Consider the following 16785-nt stretch of genomic DNA (forward strand, 5'->3'; position numbering starts at 1 on the left):
GAGAGAGAAAGGTGAGGGATTGTAGGGGGAAGAGGGGATACGGAAGGGTAGGGGAAGGGACTGTAGGGGAAAAGGGAAGGGGGAAGAGGTAAGGGGTGATAGGTGGGGAGGGGACAGGTAAGGTAAGGGAGAGGAGGGGGATTAGGGAAGTTTAAATAGAGGGGAGGGGAGGGTTGAAATATGAGCACACACACACACACACACACACACACACACACACACACACACACACACACACACACACACACACACACACACACAACAACAAATGGCCGGCGTAAACAAAGGTAAAGGTGAGTTGCTTGTGTATGCCTCTTTGCCGCCTTGCCCTGGTGCACGACTCCGATTCCTTTGTGTATATATATATAGACCGTGAATGAGCCTGAGCCTGAGTGTGTGTGGGGATCATACGCTCTGCCCGTCTTTTGGTTTTCGTCTTTGATCAGTAAGAGATTGCGGTATTATCTTGACTTAGGTTGGCATGTAAGGGTGTTTATTATCAAGTGCCTTCTCTCTCTCTCTCTCTCTTTCTCTCATTCTTTCATTCTTTCTCTCATTCTCTCATTCTTTCTCTCATTCATTTTTTCTCGTTCTCTCATTTTTTCTCTCATTCTCTCATTCTTTCTCTCATTCTCTCATTCTTTCTCTCATTCTTTCATTCTCTCATCCTTTCTCTCATTCTCATTCTTTCTCTCATTCTCTCATTCTTTCTTTCTCTCTCTCTCTCTCTCTCTCTCTCTCTCTCTCTCTCTCTCTCTCTCTCTCTCTCTCTCTCTCTCTCTCTCTCTTTTATGTGTGGTCAAGGGATAGTGTGACGGAGATGAGCACCGAGGCCACGCGCATCTTAGTCGTATGCCTCCGACTTTATCTTTACCTATGACGGCGGCAAGCCTTTTTTGAGGGACAGTCCGGTTGTGGCGCGGGCTAATTTTATTTATAGTGGCGTCATGATATAGTTATGACTACCGTATTTGGCTCATGCTGCTCCCACGGTTCTCCTTTCTTCCGAAGCCGTTAAGTTAGGGTTGGTTGATGAGGATTTTATTTATTTATTTATTTTTTATTTTTTTACAGCAGAGGAGTCAGTTCAAGGGTTATCTTCGGCATTTTTGGCTGGTGGTTGCGACAGGACCTTAACCCGAGTGTCTGGAATGACCATGTTAGCGCCGTGGACGCTCCGCCAACACCGATCTAGCTATCTTTATCTGTTCATCTGTATATATCTATTTCTACATATCTATTTATCTGTACCTCTCCATCTATCATTCTGTATTTCCTTTCTTTATCTCTTACAAATTGCATTTATCTTTCGTTTTTTTTATATCTCCGCTATCTATCTCTTCCTATCTGTTTTATCTATCTTTCTGTCTATCTGTGTATGTTTATGAGGCAATCAATTGACGTGATGTGTGATGAGACTGGCCAGGTTGCCGCAGGTGAAATAATTACGGGGTGATCAATGCGACTCAAATTATTCACCTGAGCAAGTGTGATAGAGGACTAATTAATGCGTGAGGTGTGGTGAGTCCGGGCCCAGGTGAGTCCAGGTGAATTGTGGTGAGTTTGGGCTCGTTCACCTGGACGGACGAGGTAATTACTTTAATATTCTCTTCATTAACCTTCATTTACCTGGTTGCGTGTACTTATGCATCCAGGTGACCTTGATTAGATTAGGACAGGTAATATGGATGGGTTGGAGGCGTGGGAGGGGGGGGGGGTTGTAGTTATCACAACCACACCAAAACAACAAAAACTATCGAACTACTACTACTACTACTACTACTACTACTACTACTACTACTACTACTACTACTACCAATACTACTACCACTGCTTGATTGAGTCAGCTGTAACGTTATTAAAAGATGTGAGAAAGGTGTGTGGAGGGGAAAGAGGGAGAGAGGGTGAAGGAATAAGAGGCGAAGAGGGGAAGAGAGAAAATGGTAAAAGGTAAGAAGAGTTAGAGAGGTAAGAGAATGAAAAAGGTGAAAGGATAAGAGGGGAGAGGTAAAGGGGAGGTGGAAGTAAGAAAGTGAAAATGAGGAGTGGGAGTGAAAAGAATGAGAGGGGAGAAGGAGATGGAGGGATAAGAGGTAAAAGCTTGAATGGGCGGAGGATGAAAAGTGTGAAAGGGAAATGGATGAAAAGAGTGGAAGGGAAAGGAATGAGAGGCTGACCAGGTGAGAGGCGGAACAGAGAGAAGTGAGAGAAATGGGAGAGAGAGAGAGAGAGAGAGAGAGAGAGAGAGAGAGAGAGAGAGAGAGAGAGAGAGAAAAAAATGTTGTCCTCGTAGGTGTATAATCCCTTTTGGTCACCACGACAGGTGTGTGCATTTGCTAATTGTTGTTGTCCTCCTTTTGCAGGTAAACGTGTGTGTGTGTGTGTGTGTGTGTGTGTGTGTGTGTGTGTGTGTGTGTGTGTGTGTGTGTGTGTGTGTGTGCGTGTGTGTGTGTAGGTGGGTGTGGCTGAGCATGTATCTGTATGAGAGAGAGAGAGAGAGAGAGAGAGAGAATGTATTTTTTCACTTTCTGTTAATTGCTTTATTTTGTCGAATTTCTATTTAATAATGTGTGTGTGTGTGTGTGTGTGTGTGTGTGTGTGTGTGTGTGTGTGTGTGTGTGTGTGTGTGTGTGTGTGTGTGTGTGTGTGTGTGTGTGTGTGTGTGTGAGAGAGAGAGAGAGAGAGAGAGAGAGAGAGATTAAAGTCGAGGGGGTGGGTGTACATAACGATAAAAAAGCAGTTTCCTAAAGTTTCCCGCTTAAAGTGTAAAGAGGACGGCGGGCAGGCCTTACGAGTTGGTGTTTGATGGTGACGGCTGAGGCCCCCTTCACACTGTGCCGACTCTGGAGCACGACAACCCAGCAACTTTTGGATTTTACAAGTTAGCTCCCACGCTCCAAGAATGTGGGGAGTCTATTTTGGTGTCTTTTCGTCGGCTAGTATGATTGCAGAAGGTCGTCGCCTGTCAGGGACATTCGTCCAACTATAAAAAAAACAGGTTTACTAAAGCTCGATTTCTGCTGGCCCATATGTCGTCACAAGAACTACACACTGCTGATTATGTTTTGCTTCAAGCACATTGGTAGAGAGCCTCTCGATATATTACCTTGTTTTAAAAACTCCAGCCTTATGTGTATATTGATTTCCTGTTCGAATAAAGGGAGTCCTGTCCTAAAGACCATAACAAATGAACTCCGGGAGGCAGCATGAGCCAAGCAAGTCATCCTTTTACAGTGTTTTTTTTGTGTAAATCCTTTCCTGGGTGTTCTGTGATGGTTTGGATGAGCCTCCCCCCCAACCCCCCCTACAGAAAAGACTCATAAAGGTGAATGATGTCCTTTTCTTATAATATTTGATTTTTAATTTATTTTTAAAATTTTATATAATTATATTATTGTATTTATTTATTTATTTACTTTACTTTAATCTAATTTTTCTTTTGCTTGGTGTTTTCTTTTTCTTTTCATTATTTTCTGTTTATATCTAATTTTCTTGGTGTTCTTTTAATATTATCCTTTTTTTTTATATTCCTTGGTCTGGATGAGCCTCTTTCACCCCAGAAAAGACTCACCCATGATTTTGGATGTTAGTCAGGGCCGAAAGGTGGATGATTTTTCTATATATTTCTTTTTATCGATGTGATTCCATATTATCATTTTTTTGGTGTTATTTATCTATATTTGCCTTCTTTTATTCTTTTTCTAAATTTCGCCTTTACTCTGGTGTTGTTTTTGTTCTATCCTCTTTCCTTGGTCTTCTCTCGTATCACCTTTTCTTGGTGCTGTGTGCTGGTAGGGTAAGTCTCCTTCACCCCAGAAAAGACCCACTCATACCAACACACATCACCAAACGCCTTAATGCTAGATTTGTTTGCCTTTTGGTCTGTGATTTTTTTGTTCATTTTTGTAGTTGATGAGATGACACGGTAGTTTCCTTTTATCGATGCTGTGGTTCTATATTATCATTTTTTGGTGGTCTTTTTCTATACCTTCCTTCTTCTTTTATTCTCCTTCTTTATGATTACTTTTCTGGTATTGTTTATATTTTATCCTCTTTTTCTTGGTGTTCTCTCGTATCGCCTTTTCTTGGTACTGTGTGCGGGTACTCCTGAGTCTCCTTCACCCCAGAAGAGACCCACTCATCCCAGCATACAACACCAAACGCCTTCTTCTTTTATTCTGTTTCTATATCATTCCTTTTCTGGTGTTGTTTCTGTTCTATCCTCTTTTCTCGGTGTTCTCTCGTATCGCCTTTTCTTGGTGCTGTGTGCTGGTACGGGTAAGTCTCCTTCACCCCAGAAAAGACCCACCCATACCAACACACAATACCACACGCCTTGATGCTAGATTTTTGTCTTTTCTGATTTTTTTCTGTTGTTTTTGTAGAGATGACACGATTGCCTCCAGTACCTTCTTTCTACTACGTGTAACGAACGTGTCATTATCTGGGTCGTCTGTTTATTGAGATGGACAATACTGTCTTGCTGGCCCCACCCCCCGCCCCTGGACCCTCGGGATCTCCAGCACCGCCTTGAACGCCCCGGGGGAGCCGAGGCGCTCTGCCCGGGACTCTTGGGCCCTGCGACGCACGCCAGGAAGACCTTGGGCCCCCTGACGCTCCCCAGCCCCGCCGAGGGGAGGAGGGTTGGAGCAAGACTTGCCTCTTAAAACCACCAGACGGGAATATTAAGTTAATCGAAAATACCGTGAAGGCGCCGATCACGGAGTTTGTCGGATCCGGGATGGCAGAACGAAGGGCCGAATGAACGTGACATCATCCTAAGAAATGACCTTGGAATGGTTTCCGGGGCAGAATCCGTTCCCTCTTTCCTTCTTGCTTCCCTTTTTGCTTGTTTTGCATTTTCCTTCTTTTCCTTTCTCTCTCTCTCTCTCTCTCTCTCTCTCTCTCTCTCTCTCTCTCTCTCTCTCTCTCTCTCTCTCTCTCTCTCTCTCTCTCTCTCTCTCTCTCTTAAACAATATATTATTATTGTTATTATTATTATTATTATTATTATTATTATTATTATTATTATTATTAGTAGTAGTAGTAGTAGTATTAGTAGCAGTAGAAGAAATAGTAGTTAGACCAAATCTGAGTATTGTTTCGTGTCTGTCAGGTCTTGATATGCCTTAACTACGCATAACCACGGCCCGGCGGACATAGAATCATAAGAGGGCAAAGGACAGAGCCTAAATTACTGGGCTGCAAAGTTGGAACAGGGAAGGGAGGGCTGAGTTATCATTAGGCTGAAAGAGGAGTCTGGGATGAAGGCAGGAAGAATGGGAAAAGAGGAGAGGAAGGAGGAACTGGGTGGGAGAAAAGGAAGGAGAGGAAGGTCGAAAGGTGATTGCAGAAGGGAAGGAGGAAGAACAAACAGTAGAAAACAGAGAGAATTTAGGAGGGAGAGAAAGACATTAAGGAACGAGAATGGGGAAGAATAATGGAGATGAACGGGAGGTAGAAAATGTGAGAGGGAGGGAAAAAGAGTAAGTTGAATGAGAAACGAAGAAGAGAAGATGGAGGAAGGGGAAGGAGTGGGAAGATAGAAAAGGGAATGAACAGAAGGAAGAACGAGAAGTAGAAACAGGAGGGAACTTTGGAGGAAACGAGGAAGGAAAGGAATAATGGAGATGAACGGGAGGTGGATAATGTGAGAGAGAGGGTTGGGAGTAAGGTGAATGAGAAACAAAGAAAAGAGAAGAAGAAATGGGAAGAAATACGAAGTGAAAGGGAAGGAGGGAAGGAGTAGAATGAGGACGCATTGAAAAGTATGTTGAATTGGTGACTGGTGCGTGTGCGTGTGTGTGTGTGTGTGTGTGTGTGTGTGTGTGTGTGTGTGTGTGTGGACTCTTATAGATAGTTCAAAGAAGAGTTTAAAATGTGTGTTACTCCTACTGGTCACTCTGTGCATTTAAAAGAGAACCATGAACACATTATAACTATTAGATTTACTCAAGTATGATGAACACAAATGGGTCATATGTGTGAATCTGAAAATGGTCAACTTTTTACTTGGCCAACAAGGAGGGTTTACAAAATATCCGTGTTTCCTGTGTTTATGGGATAGCCGAGCGAAAGACAAACTTGGGAACAGAAACTCTGGCCGGTTAAAAAAAGTTTGACAGTTGGGGAGAAGAATATCATGCACCAACCCCTTGTTGAGAGAGATAAAATCATCTTCCCAGCCCTTCATATTAAACTAGGACTAATGAAGCAGTTTGTTGAAGCTCTAAATGTGGAGGGTGACTCTCAAATTCATATGAACAACATTTCCTGGCCTAAGTTATGATAAAATAAAGGCTGGTGTTTTTGATGGGACCCAAATCAGAAAGTTAATGAAATGCCAAAACTTCTCAAGCTCGCAGTCTGACGTAGGAAAAAGAGCATGGGATTCATTGGTGGCTGTTGTGAAAGGATTTTTGGGGAGCAAAAAGGCAGCAAACTACAAGAATTGGTGGAGACATTGCTTGATAGCTGTCATCTCTTAGGCTGCAGCATGAGCATAAAGGTTCATTTCCTCAAGAGCCATCTCGATGAATTTCCTGCTACTCTTGAAGGCGTGAGCGATGAACATGGCGAGCGCTTTCATCAAGATATCAAGGTTATGGCGGAGAGATATCAAGGCAGATGGGTCACAAACATGATGGCAGACTACTGTTGGAGTATTCAAAGAGACTGTGTAAACATGGAACGCTCCAGTCGCTCTTGTAAGCGGAAATTTGTTCCATGAATATGTAGGTTTGTGTACAATTGTCTGTGCTTTATCCATTACATTTGATAATTAACCAGATGTATTTAATAAAAGGTGATTTATCTTATATTTCATTTATCATTTCAGATTCTGTTGACATTATAACTTATGGTTTTAAGATATAAGACTTATGCTGCGATCACTCATCTGCTATTTTGCCTTTGCGACCTACTGCGATACCAAAAATGTAAGAAAAGTGGTGAAATCGCAATGTACTACGCTCTCGCTGCAACAATCGTAACAGGACTCGCAGAGAGGCTTTCCAAAGCGTAGCAGTGTCGCCACGTATCGAGGGTGATCGCGCGATGCGGCCATCGCTGCGATTTGTTTTGGAATGTTCAAAACTGATCGCAACAGCCTCTGCGATTCACATATCGCTCGACTCATCGCAGCGTGATCGCAGTGTGAACGAAGTGAAAGCGCAGCACACTGCGACTCGGCAACGATATCGTTGCAATGATTGCAGTGGCCTGCGACAATTCGTTGGCGAATCTAGCAACTTTCTCATTGCGAGATGTGGTAACGATGTTTCGCAGCGGCGTCTCCTGTAAATAAGCTGGGCGAGCGAGGCTCCCTCGCTTGGTTTCCACAGTGCCGTGTGGCGAGTGCCTCTCTGCCTCTCGCTCTGCCAACCACCGCTCCCGCCCATAGTGTGCCACACAACGTCTTGTCCCCTTCAGGACCTCTTCTACATCATGCCGAAACAGAGGAAGGACAACAAAGCCCCCAAAAAGAGCAAGAAGACCAAAGTTTCTCCACCAGCCCCCCTTTCCTTTAATGTATCACCTGTGCAACATATTGAAGGGTTATTATGTGCAATCTCTCAAAGGCCACTATAGCTGCCACTAGCTGAGGATTCTTCACAGTGTCACTGTCGATAAAGCCAATGAGGCTCATGTTGTTGGCGTTGCTACTGCAGGGGTAGATTGGTTAGTGTACAGGCAGGTAGACCCACTCCTCATTTACATCCCTGTGGGGACACCCAGCAGGTGGTCACGATTAATTGCAGAATATCGTTGCGAAGTCGAACTGTAAACGAGAGCCAGTCGAGTAGCAGTCGAGCAGCATTCATTATCCATTGCAGTAATCGTGCGTACGTCGCAGGTGCTCACGATGTGCTCACGATGAATCCCTGCATGAATTTGCGATAATTGCAGTAAGCTGCGATACACACTCGATCTTTCCTCGCTTCGCCTGCAATGATAGCAAAGGTCTATGACTAAGCGAGCGGAGATTGAGCACACGTAATGGATCGCAAGATCTTTCTTGTCGCAACAAATCGCACTTCTCGGGTGGCGACCGAGCTGAGACTCTAACATTTTCGGTATCGCTGTTAGTTGCAGAGGCAAAATCGCAGATGTGTGATCACAGCATAAGACACTAAACAAATACTGATCTCCCGCTCCGTTGGTGTGCTTGTGGCACATTTCCTTTTCACAGAATATCAGAATATCACATATAAGTGGTATTGTCAGTGATATGTATTTTCGTGCTCTAAAACACTTACTTTAAGGAAATCATTGCTCCGATTTGGTTATTTGCAGCGATACTTTCACACATAAAAGGTGTTCAAGAGGATAGAATACTTAGTGTGTCCTTATTTATTTACAAAGAAAGAAAAACAAAGTCACAGTTTCATCATAAGGTTCATCATCATAGGAAAATGTCAAATACAAAATAAAAATGAGTAAGGATAAAGATGTACATAGTATTTTAAATAACATATTATGTAGCAAAACTGTAGGCTACTCCTGTATATATCTTCCTCTATTCCTTATGATTTTACTCAGAAGATAATGGCGTGTTACATACATTTATCGCCAGTTTCCTCATCATCAAAACATACAACAAAACTTTATAATCAGCAGTTGTTTAGTGTCTAACTTCACTCTGCCTCCACACGCAGCGTCTCGCGCGCGCCGTGATGGTTGCGGCGAGTGACATGTTGCTATGAATAACTCTGTGCTTTCAATATGTGGAGCTTTATCTGCATTCTGATCACTCTATCGTGTCCACGAAAGATTTTCCTATACGTAAAGTAATAATATATTTCTGCAGACAATGAACAACTGTTGAAAACAGCGATCATAAGTAAAACATGTTATAAACATTTTTTTTAACATCTTCACAGTTCAAACCATCGTAATACCATTTTCTTTTTTGTTTTGTCGAGTTTTGACAATATATTTTTATTCTACAATCACTGCTGCGTCTGATGGTGTCAACCAGAACTGGCTATCTCGTATATGAGTTGAGCTATGGCACATAATATAGTCTCACTCCAGCATGCAAGATGTGGTCCGACATGAGTGTCTGCGAGAGAGCGGTGCAGCCAATCAGGTGCAACCTTACCAACCTGCCTAGGCGCCAGAAAACTAGATTAAGTAAACCCGTTTTAGTTGCCAGCAATTAGTCTTAGGCCCGTTCACACCGTGCCGGCTCTGGGCCACGACAACACAGCGACTTTTAGGCTCCCTTCACACTGTTCCGACTCGGCATCCAGCGATCGTTTCTAGATCTCTCCGATCATGTGCAACCCTTTCACATCAACATTTCACACCCAAGACCTCTTGGACCCTGAGTCACTGGGTTGTCGTGGCCCAGAGTTGGCACAGTGTGAATTGGGGCCCCTTCACACTGTGCCGATTCTGGTGCCAAGACAACTCACGACTGTAGGGTACACTGTGTTGGGTGTTGATGTGAAAGAGTCGAGCATGGTCTGAAAGAGGTCTTGAAATGATCGCCGGATACTGAGGGCATCGGGAAGAAAGTGTGTGGGTCGTGAGGGGGAGCGCGAAAAAATATTCCATGCTAAACTTCCTCGACAAGAGTCGGCAAGAGTCTGAACCAACGGTCATTTCCGGTTAACGTCTAAGGGAGGTCGGGGACAGTCGTCAAGACTGCTCCGCAGGACGCAGTATTACATTTTGATAAATTAATGGCCGAAATGGAGCAAGAGGACTCCACATCTAGCGAGAAAAATTAGTTGGCCAACACTCTGCCAAATGGTCGGCGGACGGTCGCTCGTCTAAAAATAATTAGTCTTGGGACATTCTGCCCATCTCTCGGCAGTCAGGATCCCGCCGACATCCCGACAACGTGTTAGCCAATATTTCTGAGCTGACAGTCGTCACGAACGTTCTTCATTAGACAAAGACTGTCGTAATGACAGTCAATCATTATTCTTTAGTAGTTGGCACCGACGACTGTGCCGACAGGAAACGATCAAAGTCTTAAAACTAGCCCCGACAGTCTTCACGACTGCCTCAGGACAAGTCAAGACTGTCGGGGTCAGTCCCCGACCTCCCTCAGACCTCAACCGGAAATGACCGTTGGTCCAGATCCTTGCCGACTCTTGATCTTGACACGTTTTCGGGAGGAGTCGGAGAGTAAATAGACAGCCTCGTAGTTCATCGTCTGTGTAGTGCAGCTGACTTGCCTGATGGGGGAGCCTCCCATAACTCACTCATTGGTTAAGGAGTGGCTCTCCCGTCTCGCTGGTCGCGGGTTCGATCCCCGGCGCTAGCAAAACCTTTCCTTGTTTGGATTAATTTCTCGTGTGTTTCGTTACACGCAGAGGTCGTTTGGAAGTGTAGTAAATAGAAAATTCTGGCATTTCATCCGCTCACGACTTCCGAGTCCGTACTAATACTACTAACACTACTTATACTGTTGTCACTGCTACTACTACTAATAATAATGATAACATTTTCAAACCATCGTTACCACCCTCTACTTTCCTCCTGTCCCTTTTTCTCCATCAACCTCATCTTTGTTCCCTGCTCTACCGCCGCAACCATCACCAGCATCACCTACCTCTTAAACGTCTTCTGAACCTCTTAATCGCACTAACGGGATCTTAATCCTCTTCTAAATCTCTTAATCCTTTTCCTTCTTGTAAATCTCTTGTAAACCTCTTAATCCTCATCTAAAACTCGTAATCCTATTCCACTTCCTTTTGATTTTCTTCTAAACCTCTTAATCTTATTCCTTTTCTCTTAATCCTTTTCTAAATCTGTTAATCCTCTTCCTCCTCCTCGTAAACCTCTTGTAAACCTCTTAATCCACTTCTAAAACTTGTAATCGTCTTCCATTTCCTCATGATTTTCTTCTAAACCTCTTAATCTTCTTCCTTTTCTCTTAATCCTTTTCTAAATCTCTTAATCCTCTTCCTCCTCCTCGTAAACCTCTTCTAAATCTCTTAATCCTCTTCCTCTTCCTCGTGAACCTCTTCTAAATCTCTTAATTGTCTTCCTTCTCCTCATAAACCTCTTGTAAACCTCTTAATCCTCTTCTAAAACTTGTAATCCTCTTCCATTTCCTCTTGATTTTCTTCTAAACATCTTAATCTTCTTCCTTTTCTCTTAATCCTCTCCTAAATCTCTTAATCCTCTTTATTTATTTAGGGGTCTTAGTGAGCTCTGATCTCCGTCCAAGGGCACAATGCATTCAAGCTAGAAATCGAGCTAATAGGGTACTGGGATTTATTTCAAGGAGCGTAAGCAACAGAAGCCCCGAAGTCTTCCTCAAACTATATTTAGCATTAGTTAGACCTCATCTTGATTATGCGGTTCAGTTCTGGTCACCTTACTATAGAATGGATATCAAAATGTTAGAATCGGTGCAGAGGAGGATGACTAAGATGATTCAGGGGTTGAGAAACTTGCCATACGAGGAAAGACTCAAACTGTTAAACTTGCATTCTCTAGAAAGGCGAAGGGTGCGTGGAGACATGATCGAGGTTTATAAATGGATGAAGGGCTTTAATAAGGGAGACATTCATAAGGTTTTGTTGGTAAGAGAACCGGGTAGGACACGAAGTAATGGGTTTAAACTGGATAAATTCAGATTCAACAGGGACATAGGCAAAACTTGGTTTACAAATAGGGTGGTCGATGAGTGGAATAGGCTTAGCAGTCACATGGTGAGTGCCAATACAATTGTCACATTCAAAAATAGACTAGATAAATTCATGGACAGCGATATTAGGTGGGGTTAGATACACGGGAGCTTAGGGTCAAAGGAGCTGCCTCGTACAGGCCTACCGGCCTCTTGCAGACTCCTGCGTTCTTATGTTCTTATGTTCTCCTCCTTATAAACCTCTTGTAAACCTATTAATCCTCTTCTAAAACTCGTAACCCTCTTCCATTTCCTCTTAATCCTCTTCTAAACCTCTTAACCCTCTTCCTTTTCCTCTTAATCCTCTTCTAAACCTCTTAATCCCCCCTCTTCCTCTTAAACCTCTTTTAAATCTCTTAATCGTACTAACGGGGTCGAGGCTGTTACCAAGGATACCAAGGCGTGACACACGGAGGAACGAAGGAAGGAAGGAAGGAAGGAAAGAAGGAAGGAAGGTATAAGCGTATTAATATGATGTGAGCTGATAATAATGATAATAATAATAATAATAATAATAATAATAATAATAATAATAATAATAATAATAATAATAATAATAATAACGATGATAATAATGATGAGGCTAACGAACCCATTTTCCCGTAAACAAAGGGTGGGCGGAACAAAGAGTTGACCTCACTGGCGAGAATAAGAAGCCAAATAAAAGAATAAAAAAACAATTCTCTCCTCCAGTGTTTTATTAATTTATTTATTTATATATGTGTTTTCTTCCTCCATTGAATCAACCTTTTTTTATGTTTTCGTCTTGTCCCTTCAATCCTTTTCCTTTTCTCTTTCCTTCCTCTTGATTATTCTTGCAATCTTCTCATTCATTCTCTTTTCCTCTTAGTCCTCTCTTCCGCTATTTCCGTCACTGTCTTTTTTATTTTATTTCCCTTCTTCCTGTTTCCTTTATTACCCTTTCATTGCTTTCCCTTTCCCTATCCTCCTTTCCGTTACCTCTCTCTCATTTTCATCCTTTTTTCCATCATCTCTTCTCCTTTTCTCCTCTTCTCTTCTTTTCTTCCTCTCTTCTTTCATCATTTCATTTCTCTCTTTTCTACTCCTTTCCCCTTCGGTCTTTCTCACCTTTATTCTCTTCTTCCCCTTTATCAACTCTTCCGTTTCCTCCTCTCCTCCTTCCCGTCTCCTTTTACTATTTCATTCCTCTTTTTTTTCCCTCTTCTCCCTTTTCCCTCCTCGTTCATCTCCCGATCTTTCCACTATTTCCTCCCTTCTCTTCGTGTCTCCCTCCATCTTTCTCTCCCTCCTCCCTTTCCTCTCAATTTCCTCCTTCCATTTTTCTCTGCCAGCCATTCTGTCCACTCTTTTTCTATCAGATCTCTCTCTCTCTCTCTCTCTCTCTCTCTCTCTCTCTCTCTCTCTCTCTCTCTCTCTCTCTCTCTCTCTCTCTCTCATTTATACAACAACAGCTCAATACATCGGTTCAGAGCAACACAGCACAACGTTTTTTTTAGCTAAAGTTTCCCATTACGAACGGAAACTAAAACAAACGGCCTTACAAACTATTAAATGAACGAACGTATGTATGTAGGGTTGTATTACGTATTTAGGAGGAGGGAGGGAGGTATTTGTTAAGTATTTGTGGTATTTGACAAGTATTTTTTAGTATTTAGGTATGTGTGAGTATTTGTCAGTATTTGTGAGTTTCTGTAATCTATATCCATACTTTTTTTTTTTTTTTTTTTTTTTTAAGGGCAGTGATTAGCATTTTTTTCTCACTTTGTTTTGCCCTTGAGCTGCCTCCTTAACTGCAAATAAAAATGGGGTATGAATTAGTATTTTTGTGAGTCTTTGATGGAGAGCGAGTTGTGAGTGACGTCTTTTATTTGCTGAGTGGATCGCTGTGTTACGCCGCGTCCACATTAGTTTTAGTGACTGTGGCCCACCGGTGACCCGCTTCGTCGCACCACCGTAGCGGCTCAAGGGGTCGCAGCGCTGGGCATCCACGTCACCAGATTGTCCTACTCAGCATATTGCGTTTCCCGATTGCTGACCCAAAACTGTAGCACCCACACACCTCTACACCCCAGTTGACCTCCCTTCTGATCTCTCGTTCTTTTATCTTTTGTCTGTGCAGCGTATAGCGTTTTTTTTGTCAATATTTTTTTAGTGTTTTGCCCTGAAACTGCCTCCTTTGCTGTAAAAAAACCCCAGTTAACGATATTCTTTTGTGATTTTTGTTATTTCATTATACAGTAAAGGAAGCAACTCAAGGGCGAAAATGAATGAGACAAAAAAACCTGCTGCTGTTTTTGATTATTAGTGATTGTTATTTTTATTTATATGGTTAATAGTTATTTATCGTTATGTGTTGATGTCTTTTTGCAAGAGTTTTAGGACAGAAACTGGAAAACTGTCGGACCCACAGCGATAACGATACTCATTTTCCTTTACTGTTCTTTAATGTTATTTATTGTTATTGTTTACTGTTATTTATCGTTATTTATTGATTTTTTTAAAATAGTTACGGGACAGAAACAGGAAAATACGATGTTTGGGGCACGATAATGTGGTAACGCTGGGAGGTGCTTCAAGGGACCTCCAGATCTCCACAGGAGGGATGTGAAGGGAGCCGGAAATACGTCAAGAGTTTACTATCTTTTTAGCCACTTTGTTCTTTTTTTTCTCCATGCAGGAGCGGCGACTAGCGGATTTTTTTTTGCCCTTGAACTGCTTCCTCTGCTGTAAAACAATAAAAACTCAACCTCTTTAGTGATTAGTGATTCAGCGCACGCAGGCTGAGGGGGAAGTGTAAGCGGACTACAGACTCGCTGAAGAGGGAGTTGGTGTTGGTCAGCAGTACCGCTCTCCTTCGCCAGGTGGCTCTCCGGTACGTCAGGTGAAGGTGGCTTGGGGGGGGGGGGAATGTGTGTGTTAGGGTGAAAACGTTCCTGCGGTGTTTCAAGTTGTCCTGTTCTGTTAGTTCGTGTTGTTGTTATTGGTGGTGGTGGTGGTGTTGTTGTTGTTGTTGTTGGTGGTGGTGGTGATGTGGTGGTGGTGTTGATGTTGGTTGTGATTGTGGTGGTGGTATTGTTGTTGCTATTGTTGTTGTTGTTGTTGTTGTTGTTATTGTTCCTTTACAGTAGCGGAAACAGCTTCAGGGCTAAAGAACTAAAACAAAAATGCCCACTAGTTGATTTTCTCTCTCTCTCTCTCTCTCTCTCTCTCTCTCTCTCTCTCTCTCTCTCTCTCTCCCCCCCTCATTCCCTGTATAGTCCTGTCAGGCGTAGAGGGGTAAGGAGGTTTCAATCCTTTGGCCTATATGTGCGGGATTGCCTTTGGGATTATCGGAGGAAAGGGACTGGGGAAGGGGATCAGGGTAGGGGATGAGGGAAGGGGGTGAAGGAAGGGGGACTGAAGAAGGGTATTGGGGAAGGATTCAAGGGAAGAGGTTCAGGGGAGGGGAATGGGGAGGGGAATTGGAGAGGGGCAAGGAGTAGGGTGCTGAAGAGAACTGGAGGTGAATGGGAGAGGGTTTTGCCTTCCCGGTATTTCACAGACATCGGCGCCTAACCGTTGTAGCATCTTGGTATTTCTGCCAATGTATAAAAAGGGGGCGTTGCCTGGAACTGGCACCAGTCCACAAGTGTCCCTCGTGAACGCAACAACATGGAAGAGAGCGACCTAGCCAAACTGAGGATAGTGATGTTGCACAAGCACAACATGGAGTGTCTCGCCATAGAGAAAACTATACTGGAACTGATACAACTGACAAAAAAGAAGTCGAAAAAGAAGAGGATTTGGGTGACGAGACGGCCTATCTTGGGTCATTATGTCACACTCATGAAAGAACTGGCAGAGGAAGATCCAGCGCTGTACAAAAACTTCCTCAGGATTGATGAAGACCTGTTCAATGAGATAGTTGCACGTGTTGGCCCACACATTGAGAAGCAGACAACATTCTGGAGATCGCCCATTGAGCCAGGACTACGTATTGCGATCACACTTCGTTTCTTAGCAACAGGTGATCCCTACAAAAGCCTTTCGTATGCCTTCCGCGTTGCTGTGAACACTATTCACCATATTGTGCCAGAAACCTGTGAAGCTATTGTGGCAGTGTATGGAGAGGAGGTGATGCCACTCCCCCAGGTCCATCTCCACCGCCTCATCGAGGAGAGTGGTGGCGGCCTTCTTCCTTCCATTTTCCTGGGGCTGAGTAGCTACCTCTTGCGTCTGGGTAGCGGTACCTTCCTCCTGCAGGGGGGACTGGGGCTGCTTCGTAGCCATCTCGGCTGCTGCAGGGGCTGATAACTCGAGCTCGTCGACCCGCAACACGTGCACGGAGGCGTCAGAGCGCTGGGTCATGGTGATGCGCGCGCTGGGAGGTCACTGGCCCAGCCCGGCAGCGTCCCGACAGCCTTATGAGGTCGGTAGGCGTCCGCAGCATACGTTATCATACCGTGGCTGAGCGGCGGAATGTCACGGTTATTTGCGATGGCTTACCGACGTTCCCGACGGTGCTAGCCGGACCCTTCCCGATGCTATCCCGGATAGTCACGGCATTTGACAGTTGTCGTGGTGAGCCACGATCATTTTGCTCGCACCAAAATGATCGTGAGACACTGCCGACGTCCAAGGTTTTCCACGGCGGGGCTACGATGCCGCGCCGGAAATCCAAGGTATGTCAAGGTTAGTCACGGATACACTGCCGATTCACCATTTTTGCGTGTCGGGAGGGCACCGTGACCACAAACCGTGAATGTGTGAACCCAGCATTACGAGAGAGAAGTGGAGGGGAATTAGAGAAGGGGTACTAGTGAAGGGGTATGGAGGAGGGGGTAGGAGGGAAGGGAATGGATGCAGGAAGGGGGATGAAGGGAAGGAATGTGAAAGGGGAGGAAGGGAGGTTGCAGCTCTCTCTTTCTCTCTCTTTCTTTTTTGTATTGCGAGACTTTATTGGTTACTCTCTCTCTCTCTCTCTCTCTCTCTCTCTCTCTCTCTCTCTCTCTCTCTCTCTCACACACGTGTTTCCATACTCCATGGTTTTTTTATTAGCTTTTTTTTTGTTTTCTTTTGTATTTTTTTCGTTCATTCTTTTCTGCTTTTTCATTTTCCTCTTCTTTCTTTTATTCTTTTCCCTTCACACGTTTTCCCTTTTAATCTTTTCCCTT

The 16785-nt window shown here is 43.7% G+C and overlaps 1 protein-coding gene across 1 annotated transcript in view; it reads right to left on the reverse strand.

The window, feature by feature from the left end:
• The window catches only part of LOC127003622 (keratin, type II cytoskeletal 1-like), an 81219-nt gene extending 65240 nt beyond the window's left edge, over positions 1-15979 (reverse strand). Inside the window, exon 1 of the mRNA XM_050870529.1 lies at positions 15712-15979. Within this exon, the coding sequence (XP_050726486.1) occupies positions 15712-15979 (268 nt within the window). The remainder of the gene's footprint in view (positions 1-15711) is intronic.
• Between the last annotated feature and the right edge of the window lie 806 nt (positions 15980-16785).

This window comes from Eriocheir sinensis, chromosome 25 (assembly GCF_024679095.1).
Source record: "Eriocheir sinensis breed Jianghai 21 chromosome 25, ASM2467909v1, whole genome shotgun sequence".
Lineage (NCBI taxonomy): Eukaryota > Metazoa > Arthropoda > Malacostraca > Decapoda > Varunidae > Eriocheir > Eriocheir sinensis.